General features: G+C 44.7%; 1 protein-coding gene across 3 annotated transcripts; it reads right to left on the bottom strand.

The window, feature by feature from the left end:
• Positions 1 to 7,834: 7,834 nt before the first annotated feature.
• PEX19 (peroxisomal biogenesis factor 19) lies at positions 7,835 to 13,311 on the bottom strand. 3 transcript variants are annotated; one of them, XM_037023863.2, is made up of 9 exons: positions 13,201 to 13,288; positions 12,681 to 12,897; positions 11,875 to 11,984; positions 11,300 to 11,465; positions 10,804 to 10,889; positions 10,423 to 10,584; positions 9,374 to 9,550; positions 9,100 to 9,144; positions 7,835 to 8,934 (listed from the first exon to the last, which is right to left on the bottom strand). In XM_037023863.2, the coding sequence occupies exons 2-9, from the start codon at positions 12,712 to 12,714 to the stop codon at positions 8,851 to 8,853; spliced, it is 864 nt and encodes a 287-aa protein (XP_036879758.1). In that variant the 5' UTR covers positions 12,715 to 12,897; positions 13,201 to 13,288; the 3' UTR covers positions 7,835 to 8,850. The 3 variants fall into 3 exon arrangements, with proteins under 3 accessions (XP_036879758.1, XP_017525346.3, XP_017525355.3); XM_017669857.3 differs by lacking the exon at positions 12,681 to 12,897 and having other exon boundaries at positions 13,201 to 13,311; XM_017669866.3 differs by lacking the exon at positions 12,681 to 12,897 and having other exon boundaries at positions 7,835 to 8,891; positions 13,201 to 13,311.
• Positions 13,312 to 15,076: the final 1,765 nt, after the last annotated feature.

Raw genomic sequence — 15,076 nt, 5'->3', positions numbered from 1 at the left:
AGAGCCAGGGTGCAAAGTAGCTGTCTAATGCCCTACCATTCTATTCAGTTCTATTCATCAGCAACTATTGATTTCCTACTACATGTAAGGCCCTGTTCTAGGCACTGGGGCTGCAGCAGTAAATAAAGATTCCGGTATTCATGGAATGTATTTATTAGTGCAGGGATTGGGAGTGTGTGTGTGGTGGTGGGGAAGAGTAACACACAGACAATAATATACAATCATGAAGAGTAGCGAAAAGGAAAATAGGGTTACCTGAGTAGGTGTGCCCTTTTACACAGGTAGTTCAGGGAAGGCCCCTCTGCTCAGGTCACATTTAAATAGAGATTTGAGGTGAGAGAGTGAGTTATACACACTGGAGAGAACCTTCCAGCAGAGAGAACAGCAAGGTTAAAAAGACCTGAAGCTTGAGTGTGCTCGGTCTACTGGGAAGAAGATTGACAGGATCTGATTTGTAAATGAAGAGATTCAATCTGACTGATTTTTTGAAAACTGCCTGCAGCAAAGCAAAACAGAGGCTGAAAGACCAGTTAGGAAGCTACTGCAGAGGACCTGTAAGACTAGTGTTAATAGTGGAAGTGGTAGGAAGTAGTTGCATTCAGGATGACTTTGAAGGTGACAGAAATGATTTGCTAACAGATTGAATATGGGGTTCAAGAGTCAAGAAATCTCAGTTTTTTTTGACTTGAGCAACAGGATAAATAGTAATGCCATTTACTCAGAACTCTGGGGAGGGGCTGGGGGAGGATGATTTTCAGAATCCATTCCTATTTCTATTTTAGACATGTTAAACTGGAAATGCCTGTTAGATTTCCAAATGTAGCTACTGAATAAACAATTGAAATATGAATCTGAAGCTCCTAAGACAAGGGACAATTAATGGTATAAATTGGGGAGTAATTAAGGCATAAAACAAAGCTGTGGAATGAGGAGTGCCCGCTCAGTTGATGTGGAAGAGTATAGATGCAGCCCTCTAATTCTGATTCCATCTCTATCTAGTAGAAGTCAGGGAAAAAGAAAATCCAGCAAAAAAAAAAAAAAAAAAGAGAGCAAGGGGTCTTGCAAAACAAATTTTTAAAGGTTTCAAGAAGGGCACCCTAAACTATCATATCTGTTTAAGAGTTTGAGGTTAAGATGACTGAAAATTGACCCCTGGATGGAAACATGGAGGTTAAAACCTTGACAAGAGAGATTTTAGTGCAACTATGGAGATAAAAGCTTCCCTGTGATTTTTCTGTGCTCAGTGCTTTGATGGGCACAAGTGTTATTACCACCAAATCTCTTTATTTTGGGTTTCCAGTTGCATTTGTGGATGTGACCATCATTACCCCTTCTAGATACTTAATCTCACTGATTTCTATGACACTATATTCCATAGTTCTATTTATATCTCTGACCATTTAATTCACAAGCTTCTCTTCCTCTTCATTCTACGTGTGCTTCCAAAACGACCTTATCCATTCTCACAATTTAAACTACATCCATATAATGACTCCCGTCTTTATTTCCAACCCAGACTTCCCCTTCAAGCTTTTGACTTACATACCTGATAAACAATGTCACTTTTAAACAGCTTTATTGAGATGAAATTCACATACAACTCACCGAAGCATACAATTGAATGGTCTTTAGTACATCACCCCAGTTTTCAACCATTTTCATCACAAAAAGAAACCCAGTACCCTCTAAGTATCATCCCCCATTCCCATCCCCCTCCAACTCCAAGAAATCCTTAATCTACTTTGTCTCTCTAGATTTCCCTGTTCTGGACTCTCATATGGAGTCATATGTATGTAGCCTTGCATGACCGGCTTCTTTCATCTAGCATGTCTTCAATGTTCATTCATGTTGTATCATGTATCAGTACTTCATTCTTTTTAATAGCCAAGTATTATTTCATTGCATGGGTATGCCACATTCTGTTTGTCCATTCATCTACTGATGGATACTTGGGTTGTTTCTACCTTTTGGCTTTTGTGAATAATGCTGCTATAAGCATTCATACACAAGTTTCTGAGTGGACAAATGTTTCATTTCTTTTGGGCATATTCCTAGGAGTGGAATTTCTGGGTTACGTGGTTAACTCTGTTTCGTCATTTGAGAAACGAAACTGACTGACTGTTCTTCAAAGCAGTTGTACTTTTTACATTCACACTAGCAGTGTATGAGGATTCCAGTTCCCCCCCATGCTCACCAATACTTTATATCTGACTTTTTTACTCTAGATATCCTAGTGGGTGTGAAGCAGTACTTTGCTGTGGTTTTGATCTGTGCTCCCTTGATCAATGTCAAGCACCTTTTCATCTGTTTGACATTTTTGTCTTTGGAGAACTGTCCAGATTTTTTGCCTATAATTAGGTTGGGTTGTCTTTTTATTATTGAGTTGTAAGAGCATACATTCTAGATACGGCCCTTATCAGATATGATTTATGTTTTCTCCGATTCTGTAGGCTGTCTTTTCACTTTTTTGATGGTGCCTTTTGGCACTCAAAACCTTAATTTTGATGAGATCCAATTTACCATTTTTCTGTTGTCATGCTTTTAGTGTAGAATGTAAGACTCCACAGCCAAGTACAAAGATATGAGGGTTTCAGCCCTGTTTTCTTCTAGTTTTATTGTTGTTTTTAGCTTTTTAAATCTATTCTGAGTTGATTTTTGTACATGGAATGAGGTAAGGATCGAATTCATTCTTTTGCATGTGACCATCCAGTTGTCTCAGCACCCTTTTGAAAAAGCTATTCTTTCCCCATTGAATGGTTTTGGCACCTCTGTCAAAAATCAGTTGATAAGAAATGTATGGGTTTCTTTCTGGACTTTTAATTCTACTCCAATGGTGTCTATGTCTATTCTTGGGCCAATGCCACACTGTTGTGACAGATAAATGGGATGAAGAGGCACAGTCTCAAACATAATATAAATTAATAAAGGAAATGAAAGTACAGTATAGAGTATAGTCACTAATTCTGTAACGCCTTTCTATGTTGACAGTAACAGAACTAGTTGAGGGTGAGCATTTAATAATCATTGTGCTGTATACCTGAAATATAGTATATTAACTATACTTAAAAAAATACCAGGTCTGATTACCATTGCTATGTTCTAAGTTCTGAAATTGAGTAGTGTGTCTGCCTTTATTCTTCTTTTTCAGGACAGTTTTCTTATTCTGAGTCCGTGGAGATTCCACATGAGTTAGCTAGTCAATTTTCACAAAGAAGTTGCCTGGGATTCTGATGGGATTGCACCGAATCCAGAGATTGGGGAGTATTACCATCTTGATGATGTTAAGTTCTGATCCATGAACATGGATGGGATTTGTTTCCATTTATTTAGATCTTCCTTCTTTCAACATTTTATAATTTTCACAGTATAATTCTGCACTTCTTTGGTTTATTCCTAAATACTTTTGCTCCCCCCAAGTACTTTTTTGATGTTATTGGGCATGGAATTGTTTTATTTCATTTTTGGATTTTCATTGCAAATATACAGAAATGTAATTGACATTTGTATTGATCTTATGTTCTGCAACCTTGCTGAACTCTAATTCTAATAGTGTTTTAGTGGATTCCTTGGGATTTCCTATATACAAACTTATGCCATCTGGCAATATAGCTTTATTTCTTCCTTTCCAATCTTAATGCCCTTTATTTCTTTTTCTTGCCTCACTGACGTGACTAAAACTGCCAACACAATTTTGACTAGAAAGGGTGAGAACCCCTTGTGTTGTTCCTGATCTTAGGGGAAAAGCATTCAGTCTTTCGCCGTTAAATATGATGTTAGCTGTAGATTTTTTGTAGATGTACTTTATCAGGCTATTCCATCCAATAGCATTTTACCATTCCCAAGGTGAATTCAACTTTGCTCTACCATGTCAAACTCAAACTGCTCCCATTCTTATCTTTTAGATGATACCACTATTCTCTTGTTTTAGGTTGGATTTGCTAGAAGCAAAACCCAAGGAGGTGATTCTGTACAAGTGGTTCATTAAGCGAGCGCTCTCATGTTAAACCTGTAATGGAGTAAGGGAAGTAAGACAGGATGGGGAAAAAGGCAAAGATACGGGTTTGGCTGGTAAATCTAGCCTCCACTGAGTACTCCTGGCACACAAATGGCACATCTGTCCCCACTTGAGAGGGGAAGGGATTTTTGTACCCTAGTATCATTTGCTGATAACAATTGGTGCTAAGTAAACAAACAGACAGGATGATTTGGTAGGGACAGCCTCACCTATCCAAGTTTTTGCACAGTGCGCTCATGAGTAGACACCTTGGTGGTGGAGATGGAGACCATTTATTGGCCTATTAATGGACCTCTAGTACCACGAAATTTCCGAGGTCCCACGGCCCAAGCAGTAGGGCTGGACCTGCTGGAGAGGCCTTCCTTGCAATCTCAAGCACAGAATGCGCTGCCTCCAAAACTGGAAGAGGCCTACCAAGATATTGTGCTTTTTTCTTCGAGTAAAAGAGACAAGATGCTTTAACGTACCCTTTACTTTAGAGAGGATGCCCGATAAGTCTCCAGATCTCTACACTCCTGAAACCTTAACCCACATGGCAGAGACCTGCATCTTGGCAGGATTTGTCTCCCACCCTCTGGAGTGTGTATATCTGATCAAGGAATCCAGAATACTGACACTGCCTGTTCATCAAGTCTGACTAACATACCCTTGTAATATCTGAGTAACACAAGCTTAACAAAGCAAATGAATGTGCTTGTTCTGCAGAATGTCCAGCTTGCTTTGGACTACACTGTGACAAGAGGGGGGCGATTACCAGCTCTAGATCAAGACTGGGAACATACACACTGGCCCATCACTTGCGAATGCAAACTGTTTCTGAAACTCCTTTCTGATGAATATTGAAAGAACATATTCTCTAAATCAGGGGCCAGCAAATTTTCACTAAAGGGCCAGACAGTACATATTAATAGCCACATCCCTATCCCAGAGGCTGTTACTATTCTCAGTAAAGAAAAACACATTCAACACAGGACTGCACTTGGGTCTACTATTTGCTTCAGTGTGCAGTAATGCATTGCAATCCACCATAGGTGACTCTGTTTTTGCAAGGGCCAGCCAGGTGAAATTAAGTGAGGATGCGACCAACATCCCTGCATCCTTTTAAGACTCTAAGGGTAGAACTAATTTCTGCCATTTTCCCCAGAATGCAGTATTACACTTTTATTTACCATCGGCAGATGTAGGGATGCAGTTTCAAAGGCTTCTATTTGGGCTTTCTACCAAATGCCAAGTATGTCTATTCTGAATATACATTTGGAAAATGGAAAAATGACCATCAAGTATTTGGACCTACTGTGAGGCAGATTTGAGCAAGTATTCCATTTATTATCTGACTCCATATTTTCCTACCCTATTGGCAAGGGGAGTGAGGGGAAGCACAGGGAGAGGAACTTAAGACTATGGTGCTGCTTTGGGTCTCTGGGTATCAGTGTCAACTCAGACCATCCACCCCATTTTCCAATTTAAAGTCTAGGTATTCTTCTTTCCCTATTGTACAGTTAACTAAGTAAATGGCTTTTTCAGTTGATAGGGTAAGTCTGAGAATTATCTCAGGCACAGAAACTAAACAAAGAATTCTGACTCTTCACTGAAGTTACAGACCTCAGTCTTCTTTCAACCATTCTTGGTCTTTCTTAATTATATATAAATCAATATACCCTCCTTAGCTCCAAGGCCAGATATCCGGTTCTTAAGACCACTCACATTCCATAATCCATCTCTCCTCTGACCATGCTGCCCTTCTGGAAATTCGCCTACCCTGCTCCTAAGAGCTAAGTGTTGCCATTTGGACTCTGCTATACCAGTATCCTATCATCTCCACTGCTACTAGGGAAACCAGTTCTTAAACAGCATTCTCTTCCATCAACCTCCATCTGCAGACAGCCACATCTAACTTTTCAAAGATCCTGGTGCCCCCTTTAGTACTGCCCTTCCTTTATATAAAGGATTTCCCAGGCCTTCCTGAGGAACATAACATAATCAATCAGCTGGGAGGGGTTTCCAGTGTAAGAGATTCATTCTTGCACGCCCACTTCCTCTAAGCCTTTTGATCATTTCTTGTATGGTCTGTTATATTAACTTCATTTGCTGGAGGCCATAGTTTTTTTCCCCAAGCTCCCCAAAACCAGCTCAACTGCATATTATAAGCACCTTATGGGGCCCTGGTCAGGATGTTCCAGAGTTATAGGAAGATGTCCCTATAATCACAAATTCTGTATGAAGTCATTTCTTAATCCATGAAATCATCCAAACCACAAATTTGTTTTCTAACTTACAGAATTTGGGGAAAAAAAGAGATGCCTCCTTTAAAGTTTGAGAGTAGCACAATTCACACATAGCTTAAACCTAAGCTTTGTAATGGTTATTTTTTAGCAGCAGAAAAATAAGCCTAGAAAAACACTACAGATATCCTTACAGGGACACAATACTGCTGAAGAAATAGTTCACTAGGGGCAACCGTCACACAGGAGAGACCAGACAGAGAAATCAGCCTGGCTAAAGGAGCTATGGACAGACCGACGAGGACCCCAGGGCAGGACGGCTCCAAGGAGGCTGGAAGACTTGTACCAGTCTGTGCCATCGTTAAGTTAGAAATTGAGGGTGTTTGGAAACTTTTTAGCATTTTGACATTGCTATGATATCCAAGAGATTGACCAATGGATTATTTGATGAAGAGGGTCCGGTCCATTTGGGTGTTGTCAAACTTGCGTGGTGGGTAGCCTAAGTGTGAACTGCGTGCTGTCATGGGCAACAGGAACACAAACTGGCATGTGAAGGACTGGATATTCATAAAGCAGAACACCTGCTCCTTTAACACAGTTTGAGGAAGACTGCTCCATCCTTCCACAAGTCCTACAGTAATTCAAATAGTGTTTCTGGATCAGAGAACAACCTGAGGTCAATCTGTCCGTATTCAATCAAAATGAAAATGAAAATGAATGACTTGGGAATAAAACTAAAGTGGACTAGGGCACCTGTTTCAGATTTCTGCAGAAAGCCCTGGCCAGGCTAGGAGAAGCAAGAATTTGTAAAAGAAAACTGGCAGGACAGCAGGCACAGTTCAAGGGGCAGGGCCCTTTTGTTATCGCCCCTCTTCTTTATCCTTGTCACATTTTTGGCTGGTGCTATATCGAGAGATTCTTGGCAATTCCGGCCCTGTGACCATTATCAAGTCAGCCTGTATGTTCCCATCTCTTATGGAGCAGAGGAGTCTCAGATTCAGACCTGGGCTCTTCTGTAGGTAGACTTCCCTCAGCAGCCTGAGGCCTCAAGACCATTTCCTTCCTTGGCAATACGACAGAACATGTGGGAGCTTCAGGGTTGTGAAAAGTCAAAACCAAGGGAAAGTGACATGTCATGAGCTCAAAGTGACTCAGCTATGGAATGTCCATTTGCTCTGATTGTTATTTTCTGACTGCTGAACCAGGACAGCCAGCTGGCCTGACCAGAATATCCACCAACACATGGCAGCCAAGGTCCACAGATCCACTGGCTTCCATAGAGAAGGGCAAGGTCAGCTAAAAAAAAAAAATTTTTTTTTGGAACACGTTAACAACATGTTACTAATATTAACAGTAATGTGAAATGTTATAATATCAGTTGAAGGGCTTCTCAGATTTAAATACTCAGAGGAAATAAAGAAAGATGGCCATTCAGTCTCCTTTGCCAATTGAGATGCAGACTGAGCTGGGGAAAGGGGGTGGGGGTGGAACCCAGCGCTGCAATGTTACACAGAACTGGTCTGCTAGCCTCCCTCACACCGCAGCTTACAAAGCTGAGGACAATCAGAAAAAGACCTGGATGAAAAATAGGCCACACTCCTCACTCAGAATATTTATTAGTCAGGAAAAAGGGCCCAGGCTGCACCCCAGCCCCTTTCCTAAGCCATCTCCCTGAATCAAGGGACAGGATTCAAAGGAATCGGATGCCTCCATCAAGCCAGAATGTACGTTAGGGAAGACTCATTCACTTCCTATACCATAAACTGACTGTACATGTCCGCCTGAGAGAAAAGGGGCCACGGAGAGTGGTGTGTGGTCTGGAGAGGGGAACTGGATGGGCCCTCCTTTGTTCACAGCTTGGGCTCAGAGGAGGGTCGGAATAAACAGGTATTGAGGAGATAAGAGGAGAGGCTGGGGGCAAAGAAGGTCAAGGGCTGGGTTCACCAAGATCACATCGCACTGTAGAAAGACCCAGGGCAGCAACCTGAGTTCTCAGCTGGCAAGGGGAGTTGAAGGCTCAGCACCTGGACAGAAGAGAATCCCAGGGCTTCTCTTTCAACTCTACTGTGTTTAGATGCAAAAGCCCCCTTTCACCTTCAGAGAATTCACAACAGTCTGTCTCAAGGTAAGAAGGCATGATGATACAGTCCCAGACAAGGCTAAGTCTCTCCCCATTCTTCCCGAAAGGCCCTGCCCAGAAGAACTGGAAATACAGAGCCCCAGGACTCTGTCCCTGCCCCCCAAGTTCAAGAGAGGGAGTAGGGACAAGGCACGAAGACCCTGGGTGCTAAGATGTGTAGCCATAAATAACATCCATTATCCGGGGTAGAGGGAAGAAGGTACGTGCCCCCAAAGGGATCCTTCCTTCCCCTAGTAGGTAGCTGGGCCTTTGCTAGCAGCAGAAGCCACAACGGACCGGCTCACAGAAATGGCCTACGTGATTCCTAGGAAGAGAACACGCCTCATCTGGTATGGCACCATCTTGGGCGGGCTGACAGAGGGCAGTGGACAGACCGCTCCTGCAAACGGCACTCCCGCCTCAGCTCCCAGTGGTTCTATTGACTCTGGGATGTTCCCCACGGCTGGCAATCAGGGTAGAAAACATGTTGTGCTTCACATGATCAGACACTGTTCACCATTGGCACCTGGTGGGCCTGAGAGATTGAGGGCATCCAGGTCAAAGTTGAGGCCAGGTGGCTGGAGAAGAAAGAAAGGGGCTCAGAAAACTGCTCATATTTCAAGATGGACCTTCTGAAGGTCCATCCCCAGTAGCCACAATTATCACCTCAGGGAGAATCACGAAAAGCTACAGAATTCCGGGAACTCGGGCTGCAGTTCAAGTCTAGGGAGAGAAATACTCACCATCTCCCCAGCCAGCTCCTTTGGAGGGTGGCCCAAATCCTGTAGCTGGAAAATAAGGAGAGAAGGACCTGATACAGAGAGAACCCCAGGAAACAACTGGCCGAACACAACTGCCCAAAAGAAGAATCTGAGGGCTGGTCCCCCTGCTTTCTCCTGAGGACCGCGCTTGGCGGCCTCTCCAGTGCTTCCTCTCCCGCCCGCGTTTGGCAGCGTGGTACCCTCCCCGGGCACCTCCTCCACCCAACAGCCAGCGGGCACACAAAAGGAGACCTACCTGCTGCATGAGATCCAGCACCATCTCAAAACGAGCCTTCTGCGTGGCCTCACTGTCTGTGGGGGTCTCTGCCTCAAACTGCTCACATATCTTGCCCATGACACCGTGTTGTTCCTGATATTTTTCAAACTGCTCTGGAGGCAGAGAATCCCGGTGACTCTGCAACCATTCTGGATACTAAGGAAAGAAGGAATGTGAACAGTGGATAAGGAAGGGCAATAAAATCTGAACAACATGAAGCGGGGGGGACACAGGAGAAGGAAAAGCTGAACAGGAGAGTTCAGCATGAGGAATACCACCGATCCAACCAGGTCACCTGACTATGCTAGCCTAGCGTCTGGACGGCAAACTTCCTGTGAAGGGCCAGACAGTAAATAATTTAGGCTTTAAGGGCCACATATGGTCTCTGTCATATATTCTTTCTTTTTCCTTTGCTTTGATTTTACAACCTTTAAGAATGTAAAAACCATTCTTAGCTTGAGATCTGGATTTGGTCCACCCAGACCCTGGTCTGCTGAGTCCTCGTGTACACAATGCATTTCACACTCAACCACAGGTTGCGCCATGTCACTGAAAAGCTCCCACTCCTACATTTTATCTCTTCAGTAAAATTGTAAGTAAGCACTTTGGTGGCCAGGACCATCATTCAAAGTACTCTCAACCTGTTCATAGCAGAAAGCTGGTAAACCCCCAGTGACACTCTGCTGGGGAAATGAATAAAGTTAGAAATGCAAGGAATGGCTGAACAGGCAGTGACAGTCTCACACCACGTTACAGAAAACTAGAGATGTGGGATTTCCCCTTCTACCTTAAATATCCTCACTGTGGTAGCTTTGGTGTCTTACAAACACCACTCTCCTCACTCTGGATAATAAGAGGGGTAATGGGGAGGGAAGTGCAAAACTTATCAAGCGGTGGGCCGGGAGAGGAAGACGCAAAAAACAGACAGACTTGTGCGCTGCCGGTACTCCGCGCAGTCCCTAAAGCAGCCCGCGGGAGCCGATCCAGGGCGGAGCGAGGAGGAAGAGCAGAACCCGGGGCTCACAAACCTTCTCCGCGATCTCCTTCAGTGAGGGGTAGAGCACATCCTTGGACAGGAGGTTCTGCATGATGCTCTGCATGATGGGGAGGACGTTCCCCTCCCCGTCCCCCTCGTCCATGCCCAGCCCTTCCATGGCCTTGGTCAGCTCCTCCTCCGACATGCCCGAGTGCTACAAAGGACGGGAGAGAGGTGAGCAAGTACACCGCCTTCACAGGGTGCGTACCACCCCTTCAGGTAGGAGAGGACTATTTAAACTAGCCTGGAGCAAGAGAACGAGGCAGGGACAGCCTTGCTGTGTAGGCGACACCCAACAGTCTGTCTTTGGAGGTTCTGCGGGTGGAATGTCTGGGAGGAGGCCCCTCGGGGCTCCCTCCCTCTTGCCCCTCACCTGCAGATCAGTGGCATTTTTGGCTAGTCCGCTTAGTGTCTCCTTTAGGCACGAAGTGAATTCTTGTTGGGAGGTCGCATCACTGCCTAGGAAAGAGCAAAAGAACAAAAGTCACTTAGGATTTTACTTGTTTGCTCAAGACCTAGACTGACCTAGTTATCAATTTGGATGTGGAGCATTTTACTACTGAATCACTAGGACTCCACATCTTTGAATACTCTGGGGTCACCTTTCAAAGTCATTTTCACAAATCTACATGGACTGTGTGTCAGTTTCTTCCCCAGGATAATACAATAAACACTGCAACCTCTAAAACGGTTAAGTTTTCAATAATCTTTTCTATATATATTTTATATCTCTGAGATACATATATATACATGATGTACATTATATATATATAATGATTGCTATCAACTTTACTAAGAATTTTAGTGTTCTCAAGCAACTTAAGACATTTCTTGGGAATATTTCCAATTGTCTGGGGCTCCCTCCTCACCCACTCTCCCTGCGGCCTCCGAGAGCTTCTGGAACTGCTCTACCAGGTGAGGTTCTTCCTCAGCCAACTCCTTCATTGCCTTCTCGAACTCTGCAGTGGCTTGGGAAGCCAGCTCGCTGTCGAATAGTTCCTGGAAAAACTTCTCTTGGGAGGCGAAGAGGGCATCCTGCAGGGGACAGGTGGCCACAATGCATCTCTTACTTGGCACCCCACTGCACCTGGCCTCTGACAGAAGCCACAGGCAGCAGCTCTTAGAAATCACAGTGCTTCCCTCCCACCACCACCATCGGACTTTGTAACCCCCTCCTCTTACAGAGGACAGCAGGAAAGGCATCTGGTGGCGATCCCAGACTAACCATTCAAACCTGCTCTTTTCTCAAGGAACTTCCTTGGGATCCCTCCACTCCACTTCAAGTCCCCGTTTCTCAAGGACTGGGGCCTTCAGGAGCACTCAGCAGTTGGAGGCCAAGGCACCCTCCCCTCCACCCACGCCCCAGCCCTCAGGGGCCTGCCCCACCTCTGCTCAGAAGTGCATGCGCACCCCCTCCCCCTCCCTTAGTGGGTGCAATTTATACTTTGGCAGTGTCTGCTGGCGATCTCCTCTGGGGCCCCGAAGCATCAGGGGCCGTGGTGGTAGGAAGGGGTGCTGGGGAGGGTTTGGCCTTATCGAAATCGTCAAGAGCACCTTCAGAGACAAGAGACATGGTGTGTGTGTTGGGAATGGATGAGGATGCAAGGCTGGGGGTGGGGGAGAAGTTCTGGGCAAAATACTAAGATCTTTCAAACTGCCAACTTCCCTACATTTCTCCCCCTTTTTTTGAGTCTTCCTCTCCCGGCCCACCCCTTGATAAGTTTTGCACTTCCCTCCCCATTACCTAATCTATTGTGATCAAAGGGGAAGAAATTCTGTAAGAGGGAACAGGTGTCTCTCTCAGAGCTGGGAGGAGAACATTAAAAGAAGTTCTGCAGAGACACCTCCATCTACACAGTACCTTCCCTGCTGCATTCGAATGATTCCCTACAAATACCAAAGAAATATCCAAACGGAGCAGAAACACAGATGTCCTTAATCCCCTAAACTTATTCTGGAGTCCTAAGGAATAATCTTTGGCAAGAAAGGAGAAGCCGAAAGATGTCCACCCAGCCTCCCATGGGCCCGGGTACCGGTACAGCCTCCTCACTGCCTCCCTGGGAAGGCATTAGGTAGGCTCTCTTCTTTAATCCTCCCATTTAGCCCTCCCTGGGCAAAGTTCCCTCTGCCCTCATCTCTGCTGATAACGATGTGCCAATTCACACAGAGTCACTTGCCACTCCTCGCTGTTTCTCTTCATTTTCCACCTGCCCACATCTGTGTGGGTGGAGACTAGACAAAAATATTCACCTCTGCCCTGAAAAACCTGGGTTCTCACCGCCATTCTGCTCGCCAGGCTTAAGGGCACGACACTGGCCCCACTCTGGGCGAGAACCCGACAGGGGAGTGGGGTGCCCTTGTGTTAAGGAGGTTAGGGCAGCGCACAGAAGGACGAGCTTCGGGTTTAAGAGTTACGCAAGGTCCGTGAGTGTCCGGTTCGCGGCCCACCGAGGACCGAATGCTGCTGCTGCCGGGAAAGAAGTCAAGGGAGTTTGTAGATGCGTCGTGAAACGCAGTCCTACGGGTTACTGTTTCCCCTCCCGCAGGGAGAGCGGCGGCCTGGGCCGCTCACGGGCCCAGGGTGGGCTCCGAGCTCCTGCTGCGGCGGAAGGAGCGGGTGACCCAAGAATCTTCCTCGGGGTCGCAGTCAGACCTTCCGCCCCCGTCCAACCTTGGAGAGCCTCCCCCGCTTCGCTCCAGATATCTCATGTTTTCTTTACCCCGGAACGGTTCCCGCCCGCTTTGGACCTTTCTAATTATGGGCTCTTACTTTCCAGAAGCTCTTCCAATTCCCGGTCCGCGTCGGCCGCGCCACCACGGCCGTCCTCAGCAGCAGCCATCTTCTACCTCCGGCTTGCCGTAGGAGGTGGGGCCGGCAGCGACGCGGTCCCGCCCCTCGGATTCGCGCAGCCAATGGCGCTGCAGGCCGGTGCGGAGCCGCCATTTTTAAAGGGACAGGAAGGTTGTGGGGTTTTTTTTTTGCTGCTTAACTCTTGCCAGGAGCAGTTCAACGGAGGGCAACTTACTGTTATTTCGGTAATATTTCTCCTCTCTTTCAACTTTCCCCATTAACAAGAGAAGAAATAGTCAAACTTTAACACTATCTGACGTACTAATATATTTTATTTATCTTACTGTGTCCCCCAACCCGACCCCCTAGAATTTAACTACCGTGACTACAAGCATTTTCGACTTGTCTTCACTGCTGAATTCTCAGCTCCCAGCCTAGGGCCTAAAACTGAGTGGGCACTCATTGCTGCTCTCCCTGACCCTAATGAGGCGCATTTCTCTGTGGAATCTAGTGGTTAGCCCTCATTTCTATTTTCCATTAAAACTGTCAGACTAAAGGACACACAGGGCTAGGAATTTAAGTTCGAACTCAGTGTTAGCTGAATCAATTCAGGCAGAAAAAGCCACTCTGTGACCTGGGACTGATCAAGACGGCAATCTAGGACCTTTACCTGGTCCTTTTCCATTCTAAAATTCTCTAACTTAATCCTTTGATTATGCTCTTTCTCCCCAACACCCAATAACAATCTATTCCAAGCTCTCATTCAACTCCAGACTGCCTACATGTGTATCTCTAATAGGACTACAGTATCAAGCGCATATTACAGCTATTTCTACTGGCTTTACATTAACGTGGTAGTATGAGCATGTTACTAAGGAAAATACTAGATGGTGATTGAGAGAAGATGGAGATGAAAACAACATGGTTCTTCCTTGCATTTTTCTTTTTTTTTGTATTAAGGTATTATTGATATACACTTATGAAGGTTTCACAAGAAAAACAATGTGGTTACTGTATTCACCCTTATTATGAGTTCCCCACCCCCCATGCCCCATTGCAGTCACTGTCCATCAGTGTAGTAACAGACTTTGCATTACCTTTTAAACATGCTTTGGCTTTTCTATTTTTATTACTGATACTCTTAACACCTCATCTCAGTACTACTCACCTTTTGCCTTTCTAATGTATAGTTAACACTGTTGCCAACAGTATTTCATAACATTTTCTTTTATATCATTCTCTTGCTTAAGGATTTACTGGCTCTCCACTGTTTACTGACCGACTTCAAATTCTTTCCTGGCATTCCCAGTTATTTCACATATACCCACTTTGTTTCACCAATTACATAAGCTTCAGGAGGCAGATTGTCCACTTTTTTCATATCCCTCAGTACAGAATGTTTGTTTGTATACAAAGTTAATTTTATAATTTAATCTTTAAATTTACAAAGACTTTTTGCCAAAATTTATCACAGACTTGCCTGTTTACAGGAAATGTTTCTAGCTTGAAAAAAGTAGTATACAAATTTTTGAGAAGGCAGGCAAATTTGGGGATACTATGTTTAAGAAACTGACAAAGCTAAAAAAATATAAAGGCTCTGATATAGGATCTCACTTCTAGCTTATCCTCCGGACATGCTTTCCTTACCTGTACAATATATGTTAAAGTTATTCACTCCAGCACTCTTTAAAACAGCCAGATTGGAAACAACCCAAATATTCATCAACAAGAAGGCAACTTACATATATTACAGTAAATTGTACAATGACTCACTATGTGGAAAAGGAGAAAGAGTGGAGCTCTCTAATATACTGATATGGAAAAACTGCCTAAAATAGGTTAAGTGAAAAACTAA

Source organism: Manis javanica, chromosome 14 (genome assembly GCF_040802235.1).
Source record: "Manis javanica isolate MJ-LG chromosome 14, MJ_LKY, whole genome shotgun sequence".
NCBI lineage: Eukaryota > Metazoa > Chordata > Mammalia > Pholidota > Manidae > Manis > Manis javanica.
The sequence above is the reverse complement of the archived record's forward strand: the minus strand, read 5'-3'. Positions and strand labels throughout refer to the sequence as shown.